This window comes from Lethenteron reissneri, chromosome 60 (genome assembly GCF_015708825.2).
Source record: "Lethenteron reissneri isolate LAM-NWPU_2019-01 chromosome 60, ASM1570882v1, whole genome shotgun sequence".
In the NCBI taxonomy this organism is placed as follows: domain Eukaryota; kingdom Metazoa; phylum Chordata; class Hyperoartia; order Petromyzontiformes; family Petromyzontidae; genus Lethenteron; species Lethenteron reissneri.
In genome coordinates, this window is record NC_083838.1 from 3,485,604 (window position 1) to 3,505,517 (window position 19,914).

At 55.6% G+C, this 19,914-nt stretch overlaps 1 protein-coding gene across 1 annotated transcript in view; it reads left to right on the top strand.

Annotated features, from left to right (window-relative positions):
* LOC133358036 (protein CBFA2T3-like) overlaps positions 1–19,302 on the top strand; it is a 60,737-nt gene extending 41,435 nt beyond the window's left edge. The window contains 8 exon segments of the mRNA XM_061576311.1: positions 11,764–12,188; positions 12,879–13,039; positions 13,041–13,370; positions 15,274–15,359; positions 16,024–16,354; positions 16,898–16,966; positions 17,684–17,874; positions 18,529–19,302. Coding sequence (XP_061432295.1) covers positions 11,764–12,188; positions 12,879–13,039; positions 13,041–13,370; positions 15,274–15,359; positions 16,024–16,354; positions 16,898–16,966; positions 17,684–17,874; positions 18,529–18,957 — 2,022 coding nt within the window. The 3' untranslated portion in view covers positions 18,958–19,302.
* The last annotated feature ends 612 nt before the right edge of the window (positions 19,303–19,914 follow it).

The following is a 19,914-nucleotide window of genomic DNA, read 5'->3' on the forward strand; positions in this document are numbered from 1 at the left end:
GGGGTGGGGGTGGGTGGGGGGGGGGTGGGGGGTGGGGGTGGGGGGGGTGGGTGGGTGGGTGGGTGGTGGGGGTGGGCGGGTGGTGGGGGTGGGGAGGGTGGGTGGGGGTGGGTGGTGGGGGGGGGGTGGTGGGGGTGGGTGGGGGTGGGTGGGTGGTGGGTGGGGGTGGGGGTGGGTGGGTGGGGGTGGGTGGGGGCTGGGAGGGGGAGGGTGGGGGCTGCGAGGGGATGGGTGGGGGTGGATGGGGGTGGTGGGGATGGGTGGTGGGGGTGGGTGGGTGGTGGGGGTGGTGGGGGTGGGTGGGGGTGAGGTTGGTGGGGGTGGGGGGAGGGTGGGTGGGTGGGGGTGGGGGGGGGCTGCGAGGGGTTGGGGGGAGGCTGCGAGGGGGTTGGTAGGTGGTGGTGGGTGGGGGGGGGCTGCGAGGGGGGTGGGGGGGGACTGCGAGGGGGTTGGGGGGGGCTGCGAGGGGGAGGGTGGGGGGATATTTGTTTATGTTTATTTTCTCAAATTCCAAGAACTGCAAGGAAAACATCTGCCCCTGCTGTGGCCTCCTGTGGTCCTCTGCACGCGCGCGTGCGTGCGTGTGTATGTGTGTAGTGGGGAGGCTATACGGGGGATCTTTGTCTTTGTTATTGAGGAGCGGTGGCGCAGCGGTTAGCGGTGCGAAGCCAAGCCGCGACCCGAGTTCGATGCTCGCTCGCGGCCAACGCCGCTGAAGAACGCCCGAACCCGCCCTGTGCCTAACCACCCCCCCCCCCTAGGTCGACTCAGCCTCAATTGAATACCTGGCGCGGTGTGTCAAAACATCGCCACTCGGGGGGGGCGGGCGGGGGGCGGGGAGACAAAAGCGGTCCGTGGGGGACGCGGTGCTGGCCACCCACACCCTCGTGCGCAGTAAACAGCACTTGCCCCGACAGCCTGTTGAAGGCTATACGGGGGACCTTTGTCTGTGTGCGCACACGTGCACGCGCACGCGCGCGTCTCCAGATTTTGTTCTCAAGCTGCGAGTCGCAGCTCGCGCTGTGCGGCAGATGCTGGAATATTTTGTTATTTATTTTATTATTATTTTATTTCACATTCAAATAAATAGTTGTTCGTTTCGTTTTTAAATAAATAATCACTGTTTATTATCTGTAGCAGGTGAGCAGGCCTCACCTGCTACAAATGACAGCAGCTCCACAAAGTGGTGGATCATCATCATCAGCAGCAGCATCCTCCGCGTGGACATTTATAGCAGCAGGCAAATAAATAACTCCCTAAACGCGTGGTGGGGAAAAAACCGTAGGACCAAAAATCCACGCGACCACGGGGAGAGAGAGAGACGCACGCAGACTTCAAATGTACAGCAGCAGGCGTCGTCAGGGTCGGGATCGAACCCACGACCTCCTGCACACCGGGCGAGGTAGTTAACATCTCCTAGCCACCGTGATGATGATGATGAGAGAGAGACACGCAAACTCCAAATATACAGCAGCAGGCGTCGTCAGGGTCGGGATCGAACCCACAACCTCCTGCACACCAGGCGAGGTAGTTAACATCTCCTAGCCACCGTGATGATGATGATGAGAGAGAGACACGCAAACTCCAAATATACAGCAGCAGGCGTCGTCAGGGTCGGGATCGAACCCACAACCTCCTGCACACCAGGCGAGGTAGTTAACATTTCCTCGCCACTGTGATGATGATGATGAGAGACACGCAAACTCCAATATACAGCAGCAGGCGTCGTCAGGGTCGGGATCGAACCCACGACCTCCTATATACCAGGCGAGGTGGTTAACATCTCCGAGCCACCGTGATCATGATGATGATGATGAGAGACACGCAAACTCCAAATATACAGCAGCAGGCGTCGTCAGGGTCGGGATCGAACTCACGACCTCCTATATACCAGGCGAGGTGGTTAACATCTCCTAGCCACCGTGATGATGATGATGATGAGAGAGAGAGACACGCAAACTCCAAATATACAGCAGCAGGCGTCGTCAGGGTCGGGATCGAACTCACGACCTCCTAATATACCAGGCGAGGTGGTTAACATCTCCTAGCCACCGTGATGATGATGATGATGAGAGAGAGAGACACGCAAACTCCAAATATACAGCAGCAGGCGTCGTCAGGGTCGGGATCGAACCCACGACCTCCTGTATACCAGGCGAGGTAGTTAACATCTCCTAGCCACCGTGATGATGATGATGAGAGAGAGAGACACGCAAACTCCAAATATACAGCAGCAGGCGTCGTCAGGGTCGGGATCGAACCCACGACCTCCTGTATACCAGGCGAGGTGGTTAACATCTCCTAGCCACCGTGATGATGATGATGAGAGATACGCAAACTCCAAATATACAGCAGAGGTCGTCAGGGTCGGGATCGAACCCACAACCTCCTGTATACCAGGCGAGGTGGTTAACATCTCCTAGCCACCGTGATGATGATGATGAGAGAGAGAGAGACACGCAAACTCCAAATATACAGCAGCAGGCGTCGTCAGGGTCGGGATCGAACCCACGACCTCCTGTATACCAGGCGAGGTAGTTAACATCTCCTAGCAACCGTGATGATGATGATGATGAGAGAGAGACACGCAAACTCCAAATATACAGCAGCAGGCGTCGTCAGGGTCGGGATCGAACCCACGACCTCCTGTATACCAGGCGAGGTGGTTAACATCTCCTCGCCACCGTGATGATGATGATGAGAGACACGCAAACTCCAAATATACAGACGTCGTCAGGGTCGGGATCGAACCCACAACCTCCTGCACACCAGGCGAGGTGGTTAACATCTCCGAGCCACCGTGATCATGATGATGATGATGAGAGACACGCAAACTCCAAATATACAGCAGACGTCGTCAGGGTCGGGAACGAAACCCACAACCTCCTGCACACCAGGCGAGGTAGTTAACATATCCTAGCCATCGTGATGATGATGATGAGAGACACGCAAACTCCAAATATACAGCAGACGTCGTCAGGGTCGGGATCGAACCCAGGCAAGGTGGTTAACATCTCCGAGCCACCGTGATGATGATGATGTGAGACACGCAAACTCCACATATACAGCAGCAGGCGCCGTCAGGGTCTGTATCGAACCCACAACCTCCTGCACACCAGGCGAGGTAGTTAACATCTCCTAGCCACCGTGATGATGATGATGAGAGAGAGACACGCAAACTCCAAATATACAGCAGCAGGCGTCGTCAGGGTCGGGATCGAACCCACAACCTCCTGCACACCAGGCGAGGTAGTTAACATCTCCTAGCCACCGTGGCGATGCCTCCTGTGTCCGTCACTCGAGGCCCCATCACCACCTTCATGTGACGACGCAATGCCCCGATCCACAAACATGAAGGAGACAGCACAGCCATTCACTCCGCTAGCCCTGACGCTTGACCACCTGAGCGTGCCATTGCAGTTGAAGCTCTGCATCTACATCAGGCATACGAACGAAGATGAATTGTCCACCACGATCAGTGTCCACCACGAGCAGTGTCCACCACAGACAGCGTCCACCACAGGAGGGAGCTGAGTATATTTCCTGCTTGTACTATAGGCACGCACACGCACACACGTCCTATATATTGTCATAGGCGATTGATATCATGATGGCTATCGTTCAGTGATCAGACGCAAGTAGCACACCAGTGGCTGTAATCCACTTGAACATCGCTGCCTCGTGCAACAGCTGAGGACGGTGACCCCCGTGACCTCCGAGGTCAAACCCCTTCTCGTAAATCGCCGGGAGCATTTGCTCAGCCACTACCACCAACCACCACCAACCACCACCAACCACCACCAACTACCACCACCAACCACCAACCACCACCACCACCACCAACCACCACAACCACCACCACCACCTCCCAGCGACGGTGATTCTACTGCTGGACAGAGGAGAGGAGAGTGGGGAGGAGACGATACGTTTGCGACGCCAAATCAGATCCGTTTCGATTGCCCTGAAAATCATGCAATGCCTTGTTGCAAAGCCTCCCCCTCCCAACCAGTAGTAATCGATGCCAAAGAGCTTCATAGCTCATCGGATTCCTCCAGTACACGGCGACACGTTGACTTTCGTCGCTTCGCCGTTTTCAACGGTGACCACATTTCAAATTTCGTTCACGTGGCTCTCATCCCCTAATCTTCCACGACAATTCGCGGCACGCGCCGTCTTGTTCGTTCAGTCTTTGAGTAGAAGTCGTTCAATGAGCAGCATCTCTTGTATGTGTGTGTGTTCACGTGTTGTTAATACTGTACTTATTTCTGTGATTATACTGTGAACAATTCATCGTTATTTTGTGAAAACTGAAGAATATTGCAGTGTTTATAGTTATTTTCGTGATTATATAACACGTGCACAGTATTCATGCTGTGCTCATTTTGTGCTTTGATATATTCATAATGGGTCCTGAGTGTGGTGATAGCAAAGCGAAGAGAACCCATGAGGTTTTCAAATTGCAAGAAGAGCTTGGCATAGTCAAACTTAACGATCAAGGCTAATCAAGGCTCCGATTAGTCCATACTATGGTCCCTAACCAGACGAAATTGGAACAATGTATTCCTGTAATATTCCGATTCTGTAATATCCATCATAGAGGTCTCGTTTTTGCGTGAGGTCAGATCTCGTAAAAACAGTCGCGAAAGCCCACGTGTTCAACATGCCGCCGATTCGGATTCACACAATACTAGCGTTCACCCACTTACTGCACAAATGTCGAAACTTCTTTCGCGCCGTACGCAGCTGATCAACCACGCTAATCGGAGCCGCACATTTCCACGTTGGTAAGCCACGCTGTTAAACAGTCTAATGCGTGTGATAACCAGGTCGCTTCTGAAAAAAAACACATTCCTGCGGAGGGAGCTGGTAGGAACGTTGGGTTGCTCGGTCAATGGCCTGCAGGGTCAACGGCGGCGTGGTGTATTCCGCAAATATGGCTGACTGTGAGGGCGGGCACAAGCCGGCGTGAGTAGGTGAAACGTTGAGTTTTTTAAGGGCACCACGGAGTGACCAGCCCCTCCCCACCCAGCCCCACCCCTCCCACCCCCCACCCAGTCCCACCCTCCCCACCCAGCCCGTCCCCACCCAGCCCCACCCCACCCAGCCTCTCCCCACCCTCCCCTCCCCGCCCTTCCCCACCGTCCCCACCCAGCCCCTCTCCACCATCCCCACCCAGCCCCTCTCCACCCTCCCCACCTAGCCCCACCCCTCCCACCACCCACCCAGCCCCACCCTCCCCACCAGCCCATCCCCACCCTCCCCACCCCACCCAGCCCCTCCCTCCCCACCTAGCCCCTCCCTGCACGACGGACGGACACAATAATTCCCTGTGGGCTGGTGTAACCAGGAGGCTCCTACCAGTAATAGCTATTTATGTATACAGCTCAGTGGGCCTTACCTGATCAAGTAAAAACAAATACGCGTTCATAGTTTTAATAGTAAAATTATCTAGGCAACGGTAAGCAGCACACGTATATATATAAATGCACGGTGGGGGTTGTTTTCTCGTAGCTATTGTTTATATTTGAAGACCACACCTCATCCTGCAGCCCAGCTTGAGGTTTGCGTTTCTTTTTTTTATTTTTGTAAATTGTAAATTGCTTCCAGATTCGACTCTGGTCTAGGCTCGTCTGCGCACATACACGGCACACACACAGTGCGCACACACACACACAGTGCACACACACACAGTGCGCACACACACACAGTGCACACACACACAGTGCGCACACACACAGACCTACACACACACGCGTAGGCTCACATGCAAACAAAGACAAAGATCCCTCGTATAGCCTATAACAGACTGTTGGGGCAAGTGCTTTTAGCGAGCACCTATGAAGGCCGGCACGGCACACGAGGGGGTGGGTGGCCAGCACCACGCCCGGCCGCCTTTGTCTCCCCAGTGGCGATGTTTACTACACACCGCACCAGGTACTCATTTGAGGCTGAGTCGACCTAGGGGAATCCCAGGACCGGTTCAGATAATCGCCACTGATTTTGGCCGTGAGCGGGTCGCCAGGTTCGTAGCGCAACGTAGCGCTAACCGCTGCACCACCGCTCCCTACAAAGATTCCCCGTATAGCCTGTAACAGACTGTTGGGGCAGTTTGTACTCGCACGCAAACACACAGACACGCACACACACGCACACAGCGGACTCACACGCACACACGCACACACAGGCTGCGCGCTCACATGCATGCAAATAAAGACAAAGATCCCCCGTATAGCCTTAACAGATTGTTGTTAGACGCAAACACACACGCACGCGTGCACTCACACAAACACACACGTGCACTCACACGCAAACACACACACACGCGTGCACTCACACACACACGCGTGCACTCACACACACACGCGTGCGTTCACACCCAAACACACGCACACACGCGTGCACTCACACGCAAACACATACGCATGCGCTCACACGCAAACACACACACGCATGCGTTCACACACAAACACATACACACAAACGTGCGCTCACACGCAAAGACAAAGACCCCCCCCCCCCACCCGAATAACCTTGAACAGACTGTTGGGGTAAGTGCTGTTAGCGAGTAGCACCTACGAAGGCCGTCACTGTGGCCTGTGGCACACGAAGGGGGGGTGAATATTTGGTGTCCAACGACGCCCCCCCACCCCCACCACCGCTACCCTCCCCACCCTCCCGATCCACGGGACGTGATTCTTAGAAACGACAGCGTTTGCAATGAACCAGATGTTTAGCTGGACAGCCTCGGTGGAACGCACAGCGGCCCTTCCCACACCGCCCCCCCCCCCATCGCCTAATTACCGCCGGGGCCGCGGCGCGCTAACGCGGTCCAGACGCCCGTAGCAGCAGCAGCAGCAGCGAGTCGCGAATTCCTTGCTTTGGGGGGAGGGAGGTAGGGAAGGGAGGGAGGGAGAGAGGTAGGGAGGGAAGAAGGGGAGGGGGGGGGGGTTGGAGGGGAGGGAGGGGAGGTAGGGATGGAGGGGAGGTAGGGAGGTAGGGAGGTAGGGGAGGTAGGGGAGGGGAGGAGGTAGGGTGGGAGGTAGGGATGCAGGGGAGGTAGGGAGGGAGGTAGGGTAGGGGAGGTAGGGAGGTAGGGAGGTAGGGGAGAGGAGGAGGTAGGAGGGAGGTAGGGAGGGGAGGGGAGGAGGGAGGTAGGGAGGGTAGGGAGGTAGGGGAGGTAGGGAGGGAGGTAGGGAGGGAGGTAGGGAGGGGAGGGGAGGAGGTAGGGAGGGAGGTAGGGATGTAGGGAGGTAGGGGAGGTAGGGAGGGAGGGAGGTAGGGAGGGAGGTAGGGAGGGGAGGGGAGGAGGTAGGGAGGGAGGTAGGGAGGTAGGGAGGTAGGGAGGGAGGTAGGGAGGGCGGTAGGGAGGGAGGGATGGTAGGGAGGGAGGGGAGGGAGAGAGGTAGGGATGGAAGGAGGGTAGGGAGGGTTGGAGGGAGGTAGGGATGGGGGTAGGAGAGGGAGGTAGGAAGGGAGGGAGGGAGGGGAGGGGGTAGGGGAGGGTTGCAGGGAGGTAGGGAGGGATGGGGGTAGGAGAGGGAGGTAGGGGAGGGTTGGAGGGTTGGAGGGAGGTAGGAAGGGAGGCAGGCGATGTTAGCCCCCATGGGTTGTGCCCAGCCGGCCCACTGGCGTGTTTGCTTCCCCTACCCGATTTGACCCGGTGCTGGGCCTCCCCTAGGTCGACTCGGCCTCAAAATAACTACTCGACCTGGTGCGGTGCGCAGTAAACACGCCCTCGCAGGTGCTGCTCGCTAACAGCACTTGCCCCCGAAAAAAAAGTCTGTCGAGGCTATACGGGTGATCTTTGTCTTTGTTCAGCCAGCTTCCACCCCATCCCCCGCCCTCACCCCAAACATATTTCGTAGATATGGCTAAGAGATCATACAAGCGCGCTCACTCTCGCGTCTACGCGTAATGCACAGCTCGTGAATGGGGTTGGGCAAACATCGAATCCCCAATGCAGGGACGGCAGAACTCGGGCAATTGTTCGTAGAGCGCCAGTTCTGGCCGCACTTGCCAAGCGCGTGTCCGTGGTGCCAACTCTCGCCCTCTGTGCGAAAGCCCAGCGCGTGACTAACCCTAAGAGAATAGATCACGACGTTTCGATCGTAACGCAAGCAACCGTCATCAGGTGACACAAACACAGCAGGCCAACTGCTACGTCAGCAGTTACGTCAGCAGTTAGCCTGCTGTATGACGGTTGCTTGCGTTGCGATCGAAACGTCGTGATCTATGAATTTTCTAGCCACGGGACTTTATCGAAAGAAACAGAGTATGGATTCCTGCAGTCACGAAAGCTCCAAATCAAGATTAACCCTACGAGATTGTTTTGAGATGCGATTTGTATACATTATGCAAAACGGTGAACAACTTTATATATAAAAAAAAACTTCATTAAACTGTTAGAATTGTAGATATGGCTAAGATTCACCCCCACACAATATTTAGCGACATCGATCCTGGTACAATACCGTTTTGCTGCCTTCAACAAGATTACAAGATGTTTACTACCTCGCCTGGTATACAGGATGTTCGTGGGTTCGATCCCGACCCTGAAGCCTTCTGTATATTTGGAGTTTGCGTGTCTCTCTCTCTCAGTGGTCGCATGGATTTTCTCTGGGTCCTTTGGGTTTTCCCCTCCACATTTAGAATCAACATCACGCCTTCAGAGCTGCTATGAAATGTCCATATCATGATACGCTACTTCGTTTAGCTATCATCTGTGGCCAGGTCGCTTCTAAAAAAACAAGGGCTGTACCAGTAGCTCCTCTACTTCCGAACATTCCACACTTACGAACTTCCAGAGATACGACGAACCTGTCCGTATGTCCAGTTGCCCGTTTGGACCGAGAGGTCATAAGTTCAACCACCGCGCAATAGGCGACAGTGGTATCATCTACATCTGCAGAACACGCAGAGCCACACTCAACGAATGCGTTGAGTGTGTGTTTTTTGATAATTGTTTTTTTACCCTTTTATCTGGCAATAAAATTGACACCTTTTTTACCAGGAGTCATGTTTGCATAGACCATAATACCTGCAGTCATAATGCAAACAAAAAACACAACTCTGATAATGTATGCACTGTCATTGAAGTTGATTGGTTCACACCCGAGACAGCTTTCCTTAGAGCCTAGTCTCACATGGTGTTGAACCAGATGACGCCAAAAGGCTCTAAGGAAAGCTGTCTCAGGTGTGGACCAATGAACTTCAAGGACAGTGCATACATTATCAGAGTTGTGTTTTTTGTTTGCATTATGACTGCAGGTATTGTGGTCTATGCAAACATGACTCCTCGTAAAAAAAGGTGTCAGTTTTGTTGCCAGATAAAAGGGTAAAAAACAATTATCATAATTTTTTACTGGCAAATGAGGTTCCAATGGTGTGTTTTTTGTTTGTCGTTTGTGCCTCTGTGTGTCTTGCTGCCAATGCAAGCGGCACTATCACAAGCATCGATCGTTAACGTTTTCCCCTGAATAAGATTTCCAATTAAAATGTCACCACCCCCACAGCGCCCCCCCCACCGCCACCCTCCCCCAGTTTAATGTGCAGGAATGTACCGTGCTCTGCTTTATTGTATTTTTAACTTCTGCAAAATGCAACAACAACATTGACGTAGTTGTTGTTGTTGCTGCTGCTGTAGAATTCTGGTTGTGCATTACGGTCCAACCACAACCAAAAATATCCCGTATTGTCTGTAACAGACTGTTTGGGGCACGTGCTGTTAGCGAGCACCTATGAAGGCCGGCAGGGCACACGAGGGGGTGGCGATGTTTACACACCGCACTAGGTACTCATTTGAGGCTGAGTCGACCTAGGGGATTGCCAAGGACCGGTTCAGATAATCGCCACTGATTTTGGCCGTGAGCGGGTCGCCGGGTTTGTAGCGCACGCAACGCGCTAACCGCTACACCACCGCTCCCCAGGTCCAACCACCACCACCACCACAACCACCAGCACAACCACCAGCACAACCACCAGCACACATGAGCTGTGTTTGCCTTGGCGCTGCCGAGAGGGACATGTGTTCCTGGGTTCCGTAGCCCGAGGAGCGCCAGGCGCGTCTGCAAAATATAAAATCGGAGATAAATCAGAAACACTTGTTCCGCAAACTCTGCTGGAGCGACGTGAGTTTTCTCAACTCTCTCCGCATAGCGTCCAGGTTATCGTTGTTATTATTATTATCAACGCTCCGACTGCCAGTACCGGTTATCATTGAAATGTTATCTTTTTCTTTGCCACTTTCTATTGTTGTAGGGGTGAGAAAACGTGTGTTAGCGTGCGTGTTTTATACAAGAGACATTACGGGGGAGGCGTGGTGCAGCGGTTAGCGCGCTGCGTGTGCTACGAACCCGGCTAGACCCGTGTTCGATTCCCGCTCGCGGCCCAACCTCAGTGATGATTATCTGAAGCAGTCCCGGGCCTCTCCTAGGTCGACTCAGCCAAGTGCGATGTGTACAAAGAGTTGCCACTAGGAAGACAAAGGTGGCGGCCGTGGTGGTGCTGGCCAACCACTCTCTCGTCATCCGTTCTGGCCTTCATAGGTGTCCGCTAACTGCACTTGCCCCAACAGTTACAAGCTATACGGGGCGTCTTTGACTTTGTCTTCAAATGAGATGTTACGGGGGAGCGGTGGCGCAGCCGTTAGCGCGCTGCGTGCGCTGCGAACCCGGCGAGAGCCGTGTTCAAGTGCCGCTCACGGCCACAATTATATTAGCCGGTTCTGGGTCTGCTCTAGGTCGACTCAGCCTCAAGTGTGTACCTGGTGAGGTGTATAAACATCAGCGCTGGGGAGACAAAGGCGACTAGGCGTGGCGATTTCTGGCTTGGGACCCACCACCTCGTGTGTCGTACCGGTCATCACAGGTGCTGCTAATCACTAACAGCACTTGCCCCAACAGTCTGTTGAGGCTATACTAGGGGGGGGTCCATGGTTGCTTGGTGTTAACTACCTCGCCTGGTATGCAGGAGGTACTGAGTTCGATCCCGACCCTGACGATGCCTGTAAAATTGAATTTGCGTGTTCTCCCCATGACCACGTTGGTTTTCCTCTGCGTAAATCCAGTTTTTCCTTCCGTGTTTACAGACATGCGTTTCGAGTATTTGACTTCTATGAATTTGCCACGCGATGAGTCAGCTCGTTATCATTTCTTGTCCTCCGATGGGCACGGTCGGCTACGTACGGTGCGAAATAAGTTCAACATGCATCGCTACATGTGTCTTTCTGTGGCAAAACGTCTAATAAGACTCCCTACCAAATTAACATTGTAAGCTAGGCAGGATTAAACGGCACGTGGACAGAGTGACAGTGCGCTTAGACCACGACCCTCCCGGACACGTGATCGGCGCTGGACGTCACCAGACACGGCGTGGCCTGGTGTCCGATCTTGGAATATTGCGGTGTTGCACGTGGTGGTGTGCGCACGCTGTCTGAGGAGTGCACGTGCTGAGGTGTGCACGTGGTGGTGTGCGCACGCTGATTGAGGTGTACACGCGCTGAGGTGTGCACGTGGTGGTGTGCACGCGCTGTCTGAGGAGTGCACGTGCTGAGGTGTGCACGTGGTGGCGTGCAACGCGGTGGAGTGCACACAAAAATCCCCCCGATCCTTTTGGAAGTCATCATGGGCCGGCCAACGCAGTGCTTTCTCTGTGTCGCACAAGAGCATTGGGGAGGGAAATGCGCGTCAAACTAACGTGTAGCCACCAGACTGGTGGTGTAACATTTGTCTATCGGCGCGTGGGTGTTCGCGTGCGCGCGCGCAGGCCAATCTGCCGCTCCTCCAGCGCGAGCTGCTGCAATGCGCGCGAACCGCCAAGCTGTCCCCGGCTCAATACCTGGCGCAGAACCAGTTCCTGCTACTTGACGTGGGCATCCCTCCTGCTCCTCCTGCTGCGCCGCTAGCGCCCGGCGCGGGAACCTCGTCCCACGGTGGCGGCACGATGGCGGGATCTCACAACCACCACCACCAGCACCACCACCAGCACCACCAGCAGCACCACCACCAGAACCACCACCAGCACCACCCACCGCACCACGGGACCGCAACGACGCCGCACCACCACCACCACCAGCAGCAGCAGCAGCAGCACCACCAGCAACAGCATCAGCAGCAGTCACCGTCGCCCTTCGACTCTGCCGAGCCTCTACTGGAGGTCAACGAGAATGGGAAGAGGATTCTGAGTGACAGGTGAGTGTGGGAGGACGAGCCACAGATGTGAGGGCTGGGGGGGGCAGGTGAGGATTGGGGGGACAGGTGAGGGTGGGAGGGTTGGGGTGAGTCATCCAGACGATGATTCGGCTGGTGGCATCTTCTGTCCTCTGGGCGGTCATGCATCGTCGGATTTATACATGAGTATAGTCCTCTATACTAATGCATAGAGGACTACGTATAGAGGACTGCAGAGCTTGGGCAATTGTTGGTAGCACCGGCTCCTCATTGCGTGGCTGCTGCTGCTGCCATCCCCGATTGTCTGTGGTTCCTCTTCACACCTTTGTGTCTTCCTCTCTCAAAATGCATTGGTTGATAACACCTGAATGTATCGTGGACTGCAGAACTCGGGCAATTGTTAGTAACTCCAAAACGCATGTCGATCCTCAATATGGAGGGGAAAAACCGGAGGACACGGAGATAAAATCCGCGGGACCACGGGGACAGAGACACACAAACCCCAAATATACAGGCATCAGGATCGAGATCGAACCCAGGACCTCCCGCATACCAGGCGAGGGAGTTAACATCTCGCTACCCCGGTGCCTCAGGCACGCCGTTACACCATCCACCGTGCAGGCGAGGAGCAATTCGCTCGCACCGTCGTCGCTGCCCGCCTGCGCCCAACTAACGCCGCTGCCCCTTCCCCATTGCCGCCCTCCACCACAGGGTCAGCCGGGAAAATGGGCTGGGCCACGATGCGCCGAGCAGCAAGCGCCTGTGCCCTCCGCTCGCTCCCCCACCGCCGTCCATCGGCGGCGGCGGCAACGGGCCGCCTCTCAACGGCTCGTCCGCTTCCTCCCACAATGCCCTGGCCGCTCTGGCCTCTCCCCTGGCGCTGGCTCCTCCAGTTAGCCCCGAGTGGCGGCGGCGGCGGCGGCGCAGGGGTCGCGGGGTCGACGGCGCAGCGCCCGGCGTCGAGCGGAGGGGTCCACGGCCAGTCGGCGGTGGTGGGGCTGTCTCAGCCGGCGACGTTGTATTCGCTGGGCGGCGGCGGCGGTGGCGGCGGGCACCACAGGCGGGCGGAGGAGATGGCGCACGGAGGGAGGGCGGCACACAACATCCCGCACGGAGGGGCGGCCATGGCGGCCTCGCCGTCCGGGCTCTACCGGGACGCGGCGTGCGAGATGCGGGAGCACCGGGAACGGCACCACTCGCTCGGTGAGGACTTCTAAACGATAAAACTAACATTTTTCCAGGCAAGGCCCACTGAGCTTGACAGATATTTTTCAGAAGCGACCTGGTTGTCACGAACATTAGCTTAACGAAGTGGCTTATCATAACGATGTTGATTCCAAATGTGGAGGGAAAAATCGGAGACCCGGAGAAAAATCCTTGCGACCTCGGGGAGAGAGAGAACATGCACATGAAAGCTCCAAATATACAGCAGCAGGTTCCGGATTGAACCCACGACCTCCTGTATACCAGGCAAGGTAATTAACATCTCTTAGCCACCGTGATGATGATGAGAGAGACACGCAAACTCCAAACATACAGCAGCAGGTTCCGGATTGAACCCACGACCTCCTGTATACCAGGCAAGGTAGTTCACATCTCCTAGCCACCGTGATGATGATGAGAGAGACACGCAAACTCCAAATATACAGCAGCAGGTTCCGGATTGAACCCACGACCTCCTGTATACCAGGCAAGGTAGTTAACATCTCTTAGCCACCGTGATGATGATGAGAGAGATACGCAAACTCCAAACATACAGCAGCAGGTTCCGGATTGAAGCCACGACCTCCTGTATACCAGGCAAGGTAGTTCACATCTCCTAGCCACCGTGATGATGATGAGAGAGACACGCAAACTCCAAATATACAAGCATCAGGTTCCGGATTGAACCCACGACCTCCTGTATACCAGGCAAGGTAGTTCACATCTCCTAGCCACCGTGATGATGATGAGAGAGACACCCAAACTCCAAATATACAGCAGCAGGTTCCGGATTGAACCCACGACCTCCTGTATACCAGGCAAGGTAGTTCACATCTCCTAGCCACCGTGATGATGATGAGAGAGACACGCAAACTCCAAATATACAGCAGCAGGTTCCGGATTGAACCCACGACCTTCTGTATACCAGGCAAGGTAGTTAACATCTCCTAGCCACCGTGATGATGATGAGAGAGACACGCAAACTCCAAATATACAGCAGCAGGTTCCGGATTGAACCCACGGCCTCCTGTATACCAGGCAAGGTAGTTCACATCTCCTAGCCACCGTGATGATGATGAGAGAGACACGCAAACTCCAAATATACAGCAGCATGTTCCGGATTGAACCCACGACCTCCTGTATACCAGGCAAGGTGGTTAACATCTCCTAGCAACCGTTGCAGCCCGACAGTAGCTCCCGCGTTGGTTGGTGACAGCGTTGCCGCCGCCGCTGCCGTATTCTCTGGATTACAGATGCTCCGGGGAAGTAAGACACCGACAAAGCCCCAAGCGAGCTTTGGCGGGGTTCGTTTTGAGAAAAGGAAAGAGTGTCTTGTAATCGGGAGATCATGGTACTGGTGACGCAGAGCCAACCTCCGCATGGTTACATCGTTACTTGCTATCCCTGTGGACATCGGTGATAAAGTGCTTAATAGCTCATCGAATTCGGCCTCCTCCGGCAGTCTCAATAAAGATTCTGATCATGGTTGTGAACGCGCTGCTTTTACAATGGGGAGAGACGTCTTCTGGGAGATGGTTCCGAACAATGATCACTAAACACATATTCTGAAAGGTATTTGCTACGGAGATATGTCTACCGAGGGATGAACGGGCTATGCTGGTCTACATCAGCAGCTTCCTGATATTAATGATAACGTTAAACTCTGAAGCCGTGTAACTGCCTTTCCCCGCACCTCCAAATCGCACGGTTGGCTGCATATGGTGCGAAAGAAGTTCAATATACATACATACGAAACTAAACGCTCTCTAAAGTCTCTGCCATAAAAAAATGGCGTCTCAACTTGCCGCCTCGCGAGTAGCAAATACAGATGATCGGGGTCAAAGGTTAATGAGGGCAGCCATGACCCCATTCCCATTTCCTCCTCCATCTCTCTCTCCGCCAGCCCTGCCCGTGTCACGTCCCGAAGAGGTGATCGACCACCGCTTGACGGAGCGTGAGTGGGCCGAGGAGTGGAAACACCTCGACCACGTAAGCATGGAGGGTGGGTGGGTGAGTGCGGGTGGATGGGTATGGGTGGTGGAGTGCATTATGGGTGGGTGGTTATTAGTGGGTGAGTAGATGGGTATGGGCGAGTGGGTGGGTATTGGTGGATGGGTACTGATGCGTGGATGAGCATGGGTGGGTATGGGTCGGTGGATGGGTATGGGTGGGTATGGGTCGGTGGATGGGTTTGGGTGGGTATGGGCGGGTGGATGGGTATGGGTCGTTGAGTGCATTATGGGTGGGTATTAGTGGGTGAGTAGATGTGTATGGGCGAGTGGGTGGGTATTGGTGGGTGGGTACTGATGCGTGGATGAGCATGGGTGGGTATGGGTCGGTGGATGGGTATAGGTGGGTATGGGTTGGTGGATGGACATGGGTGGATATGGGCGGGTGGATGGGTAAGGTGTATGGGTGGGTATGGATGGGTGGATGGGTATGGGTGGGTATGGGCGGGTGGATGGGTAAGGGGTATGGGTGGGTATGGATGGGTGAGTGGGTATGTGCAAGTCGCAGTTGGAGACCCACACACCCCGCTACACCTTCAGCAGCCGTGGCTCAACACTACCTCCTTGTTTCCACGATACTTGGAACACGCGTACCGCTCCCGCGTTAACGACTCCCTCCGTCCCACCCACCGTCCCGCCCACAGCTACTCTCCTGCATCCTCGAGATGGTGGAGAAGACGCGGCGCGCCATCTCCGTCCTCCGCCGCTGCCAGGAGACCGACCGGCAGGAGCTGGCACGCTGGGTACGCCGCTGCTGCTCCGAGGAGGCCGCCGACCCTCCCGGCGCCGGCGCCAGTGCCGGCCCCGTCGGCAAGAAGAACGGCCTGGGCCATGTCGCGGTCGGAGGCTCCGGCTCCACGCTCGGCTCCGGGTCCGTGTCCGGGATTTCCAAGCAGCAGCAGCAGCAGCTGGCGCCGGTGGTGGCAGCCGTCTCGTCGGGCGGGCTGGCGTCGACCGCGTCGCTGCTTCTGCTGGGTGAGTCGGAAGCGACCGGTGCCGAGGAAGCGGATCTCGTAGAACTGCTTCAGAGAGGCTCTTGGGAAATAAGACTGGCGGAGGAGGCTTGCCTTTCTATCGCGCGCAGAACGGAATAAACATCTCAACCTCGGTGACCACCACCCCCCCCCCCCGCCCCCACAATGGCAGCAGACCCTGTTCGGCACAAGTTGAACACGGCACCAGGGTGGTAGCACGTCTAGCCGCTGGTTGCCGCGGTTTAGTTCCTCGCAGGTTAATGCCGTGGGTTTGTGAATGATGAACACTAAACAGGGTGCCGTCCGCTGCACCACAGTGGACGGTAAAGATCCCGTGACATAATTTGGCAAAGGAGCGGGCCGTCACGGACCACAAGCGTCAGGGTCAAAAATATCATTTTTTTATATAACACCGTAAATTACTCAACTGGTAGATCACACAGCAGCGTCGCCCCCGTTACTGTGAAACTAGACCAGCCGCGTGTCCAGAGTGTACGACAGCTTTGATTTGATTTTAAGGTATCATCTCATCGCTTCGTTTCAGACACGCACCAGGAATTCTTGTCGAGGCCAGGAACGCGCTACATGCCCGAAGATATCTGGAGAAAAGCAGGTGAGGACATTTGTGGGCTAATCTGACAGCGAATAAACAAGAGCTTGTGGATTTCCTACGTAGGCTCTCAATGGGCATATGAAAACCAGACGATACAAAAGATTCCTGGCTCCCATCTGCCACCATGAAACTTCTGGGCGGGCTACAAACCCTACACTACATCATCCACTGCACACAAAGCATTGCAGCAGATGAAACAGATAACTTGATGACAATGATGATGATGATGCTGCTGCTGATGCAAAAATGCTAAATTACGAACTCTCCAGGCAGTGTGCGGCGATTGTGATCACCACCCAGAGCAGAACCACGGAACGAACTACAGAGACTCAATGCCTCGATTCGCAAATACGAAGGAGGGATCATCGCAGTGATGATTCACAGATACGTAGGAGGGATCATCACGGCGATGATTCACAGATACGAAGGAGGAATCATCACGGCGATGATACAGCACTCCGCCGCTACTCCTGATGTAATTGCCTGGCTCGTTAACCACCTCGGTGTCGAATCACAGCTATGGCCCGATATCAACATCAGCCACGCGAAGAACAGCGATGACAACAACGGCGACAGCGACGGTGATGACAACGATGACGATGTAAACAACGATGACAGTGACGACGACGGCGATAACGACGACGACGAAGATGACAACGGCGATGGCTGCGACGATGACGACGACGACGATTATCTCTCCCCGCGCGCGCCGGGCAGAGGAGGCGGTGAACGAGGTGAAACGGCGGGCCATGTCGGAGCTGCAGAAGGCCGTGTCGGACGCGGAGAGGCAGGCGCGCAGCACCATCGAGGGGGAGCGCGCACGCATGGAGCGGGCGCTCGCAGACGCCAAGCGGCAGGCGGCCAGTGACGCCATCGCCATCGTGGCGCGGCAGGACGACTCCAGCGAGGTGAGGAGGTGGACCAGGAGGAGAGGGGAGGACAGAGGTCGCAAACGGGTTTTGATTCCTTACCCTACCCGTACCCAGCCGGGTACGGGTAGGGTACGGGTATCGGGTACCTGATTGCGACCTCTGGGATGAAGCCATGTTGCAGGCGCGGGTGGGTTGATTCTAGGAACTTGAATTGTGAGAAGAGACAAGACGTTGGGAAATGAGTGACAAACAGTTACTCACCAGTGACTCACGGTCTACCCGTACCCGGCCGCACCAGGGTCGCAAACGGCTACCCGTACCCGGCCGGGTACGGGTAGCCGGGTATCGGGTAGGGTACGGGTATCGGGTACCCGGTTGCGACCTCTGGGGGAGGATGAGGTGGACGAGGGGTGGGGGAGGGGGGTGGTTAGGATGGAGGAGTTGGGGAGGAGGATGAGGGATGGGGGAGTTGGGGAGGGTGAAGTGGAGGGGGGGGAGGAGAAGGAGGATGAGGGGGTGGTGATGAGGAGTGAGGATGAGGAGGTGGACGTGGAGGAGAGGGGAGGATGAGATGGAGGGTAATGGAGGAGCACGCACGCATGGAGTGCTCGCAGATGTGTACTCAGGGCGCGTGTACTCGGGCTCATACTCAGGCTCGTGTACTCAGGGCGCGTGTCTCCTCGCCCGCAGAGCTGCTGGAACTGCGGCCGCAAGGCGAGCGAGACGTGCTCGGGTTGCAACACGGCACGCTACTGCGGCGCCTTCTGTCAACACAAGGACTGGGAGCGCCATCACCACGTTTGCGGGCAGCGGCAGCAGCAGCAGCAACCACAAAAGGAACAACATCGTCATCATCAGCGTCATCATCAGCAGCAACAACAACAGCCCAAGGTTGAACCATCTCCACAACCCTCAGCTGACCTCATCGTTCAAACGGCCGGATCGGTCAAAGGAGGTGGAGGAGGAGGAGGCGGTAGCAGCAGCAGCGGCGGCGGCGGAGGTAGGGTTGGTGGTTCACCGGATGATGGGGTTATCGCCGCCGCTGTCTCTGCCCCGCCGCCACCGCCACGACCCGACTCGCCGATCGTGGTGGAGAGCGCAGCGGCGGCGTCTCGCTGAGTTGTGGGCTCCTTGGCCCCGTTCGCCCGCACGACGGCGGCGGCGGAGAACGATGTCTGGCCCGCCCGCTGGGCCTACCGGGAAATGAACTCGTTACGTTATAAACAAACAAACAAACAGAAACCGCGTGCAGCAGGGTTGTTTTTGGTTTTTGTAAGGGCTTCAGCTTTTTCTTTTTTACACACTTCCGTTGATTTGTTGAGGAGTAGAGAGATGTTTCGTTGTTGTTGCTATTGTTGTTGTGGAATCTTGTTGCATTCTAGGAAAGGCTCAGGCGGCTGTGGACAAGGCCTCGGCCTAGATTTTGCATTTCCATGACAACGAAAAATCCCCCTTCCCGACACTCTCCGCACAGGTGGAGGGCGAGGTGGGGGCAAGGTGGGTGGGGGGGATGCAGGGAGTGGGTGGGGGGGTGCAAGAAAGTGGGGGGCTCATTCGCCAGACGCGGTCTCCTCAACAATAGGCTGCTCTCGGTGAAGGGGGCGGGGGCATCCCCAAACACTCGGAATAATAAAATTTATTACGAGCGAGAAGAGGCTTTGAAGAAGGCACAACAACGAACAAACAACAACAATGCTCGCAAGCAAACGACGCTCTACCTGATGATGTTGCCACCCTGACGACGGTGACCTCCATTGGCAATGTCACGGACATCGCCGCCTCTGTCAGACTTTGACGAGGAAGAGAATCGTGAAAGAGACGGCACCCGATTCGTAAACTAACCTCTTTTGTGGTGCGGGGGGGGGGCATTGGCTTTTGTTTTTAAGAAGAAGGCGTTCAACTCTGCGACGTCGCAACCAGTAAAAATACAGAGCCGAACCAGCCCTCCACCCCTCGCCCCCCAAACTCAACATTTTGTACTAATCGCGCTTGAAAAACGAGTGGTTGTGGTGCGTGCCAATGGATTGATTTCGTTTTGTGCTGTTACATTTTGGGAGGAGGTGGGGGAGGGATGGG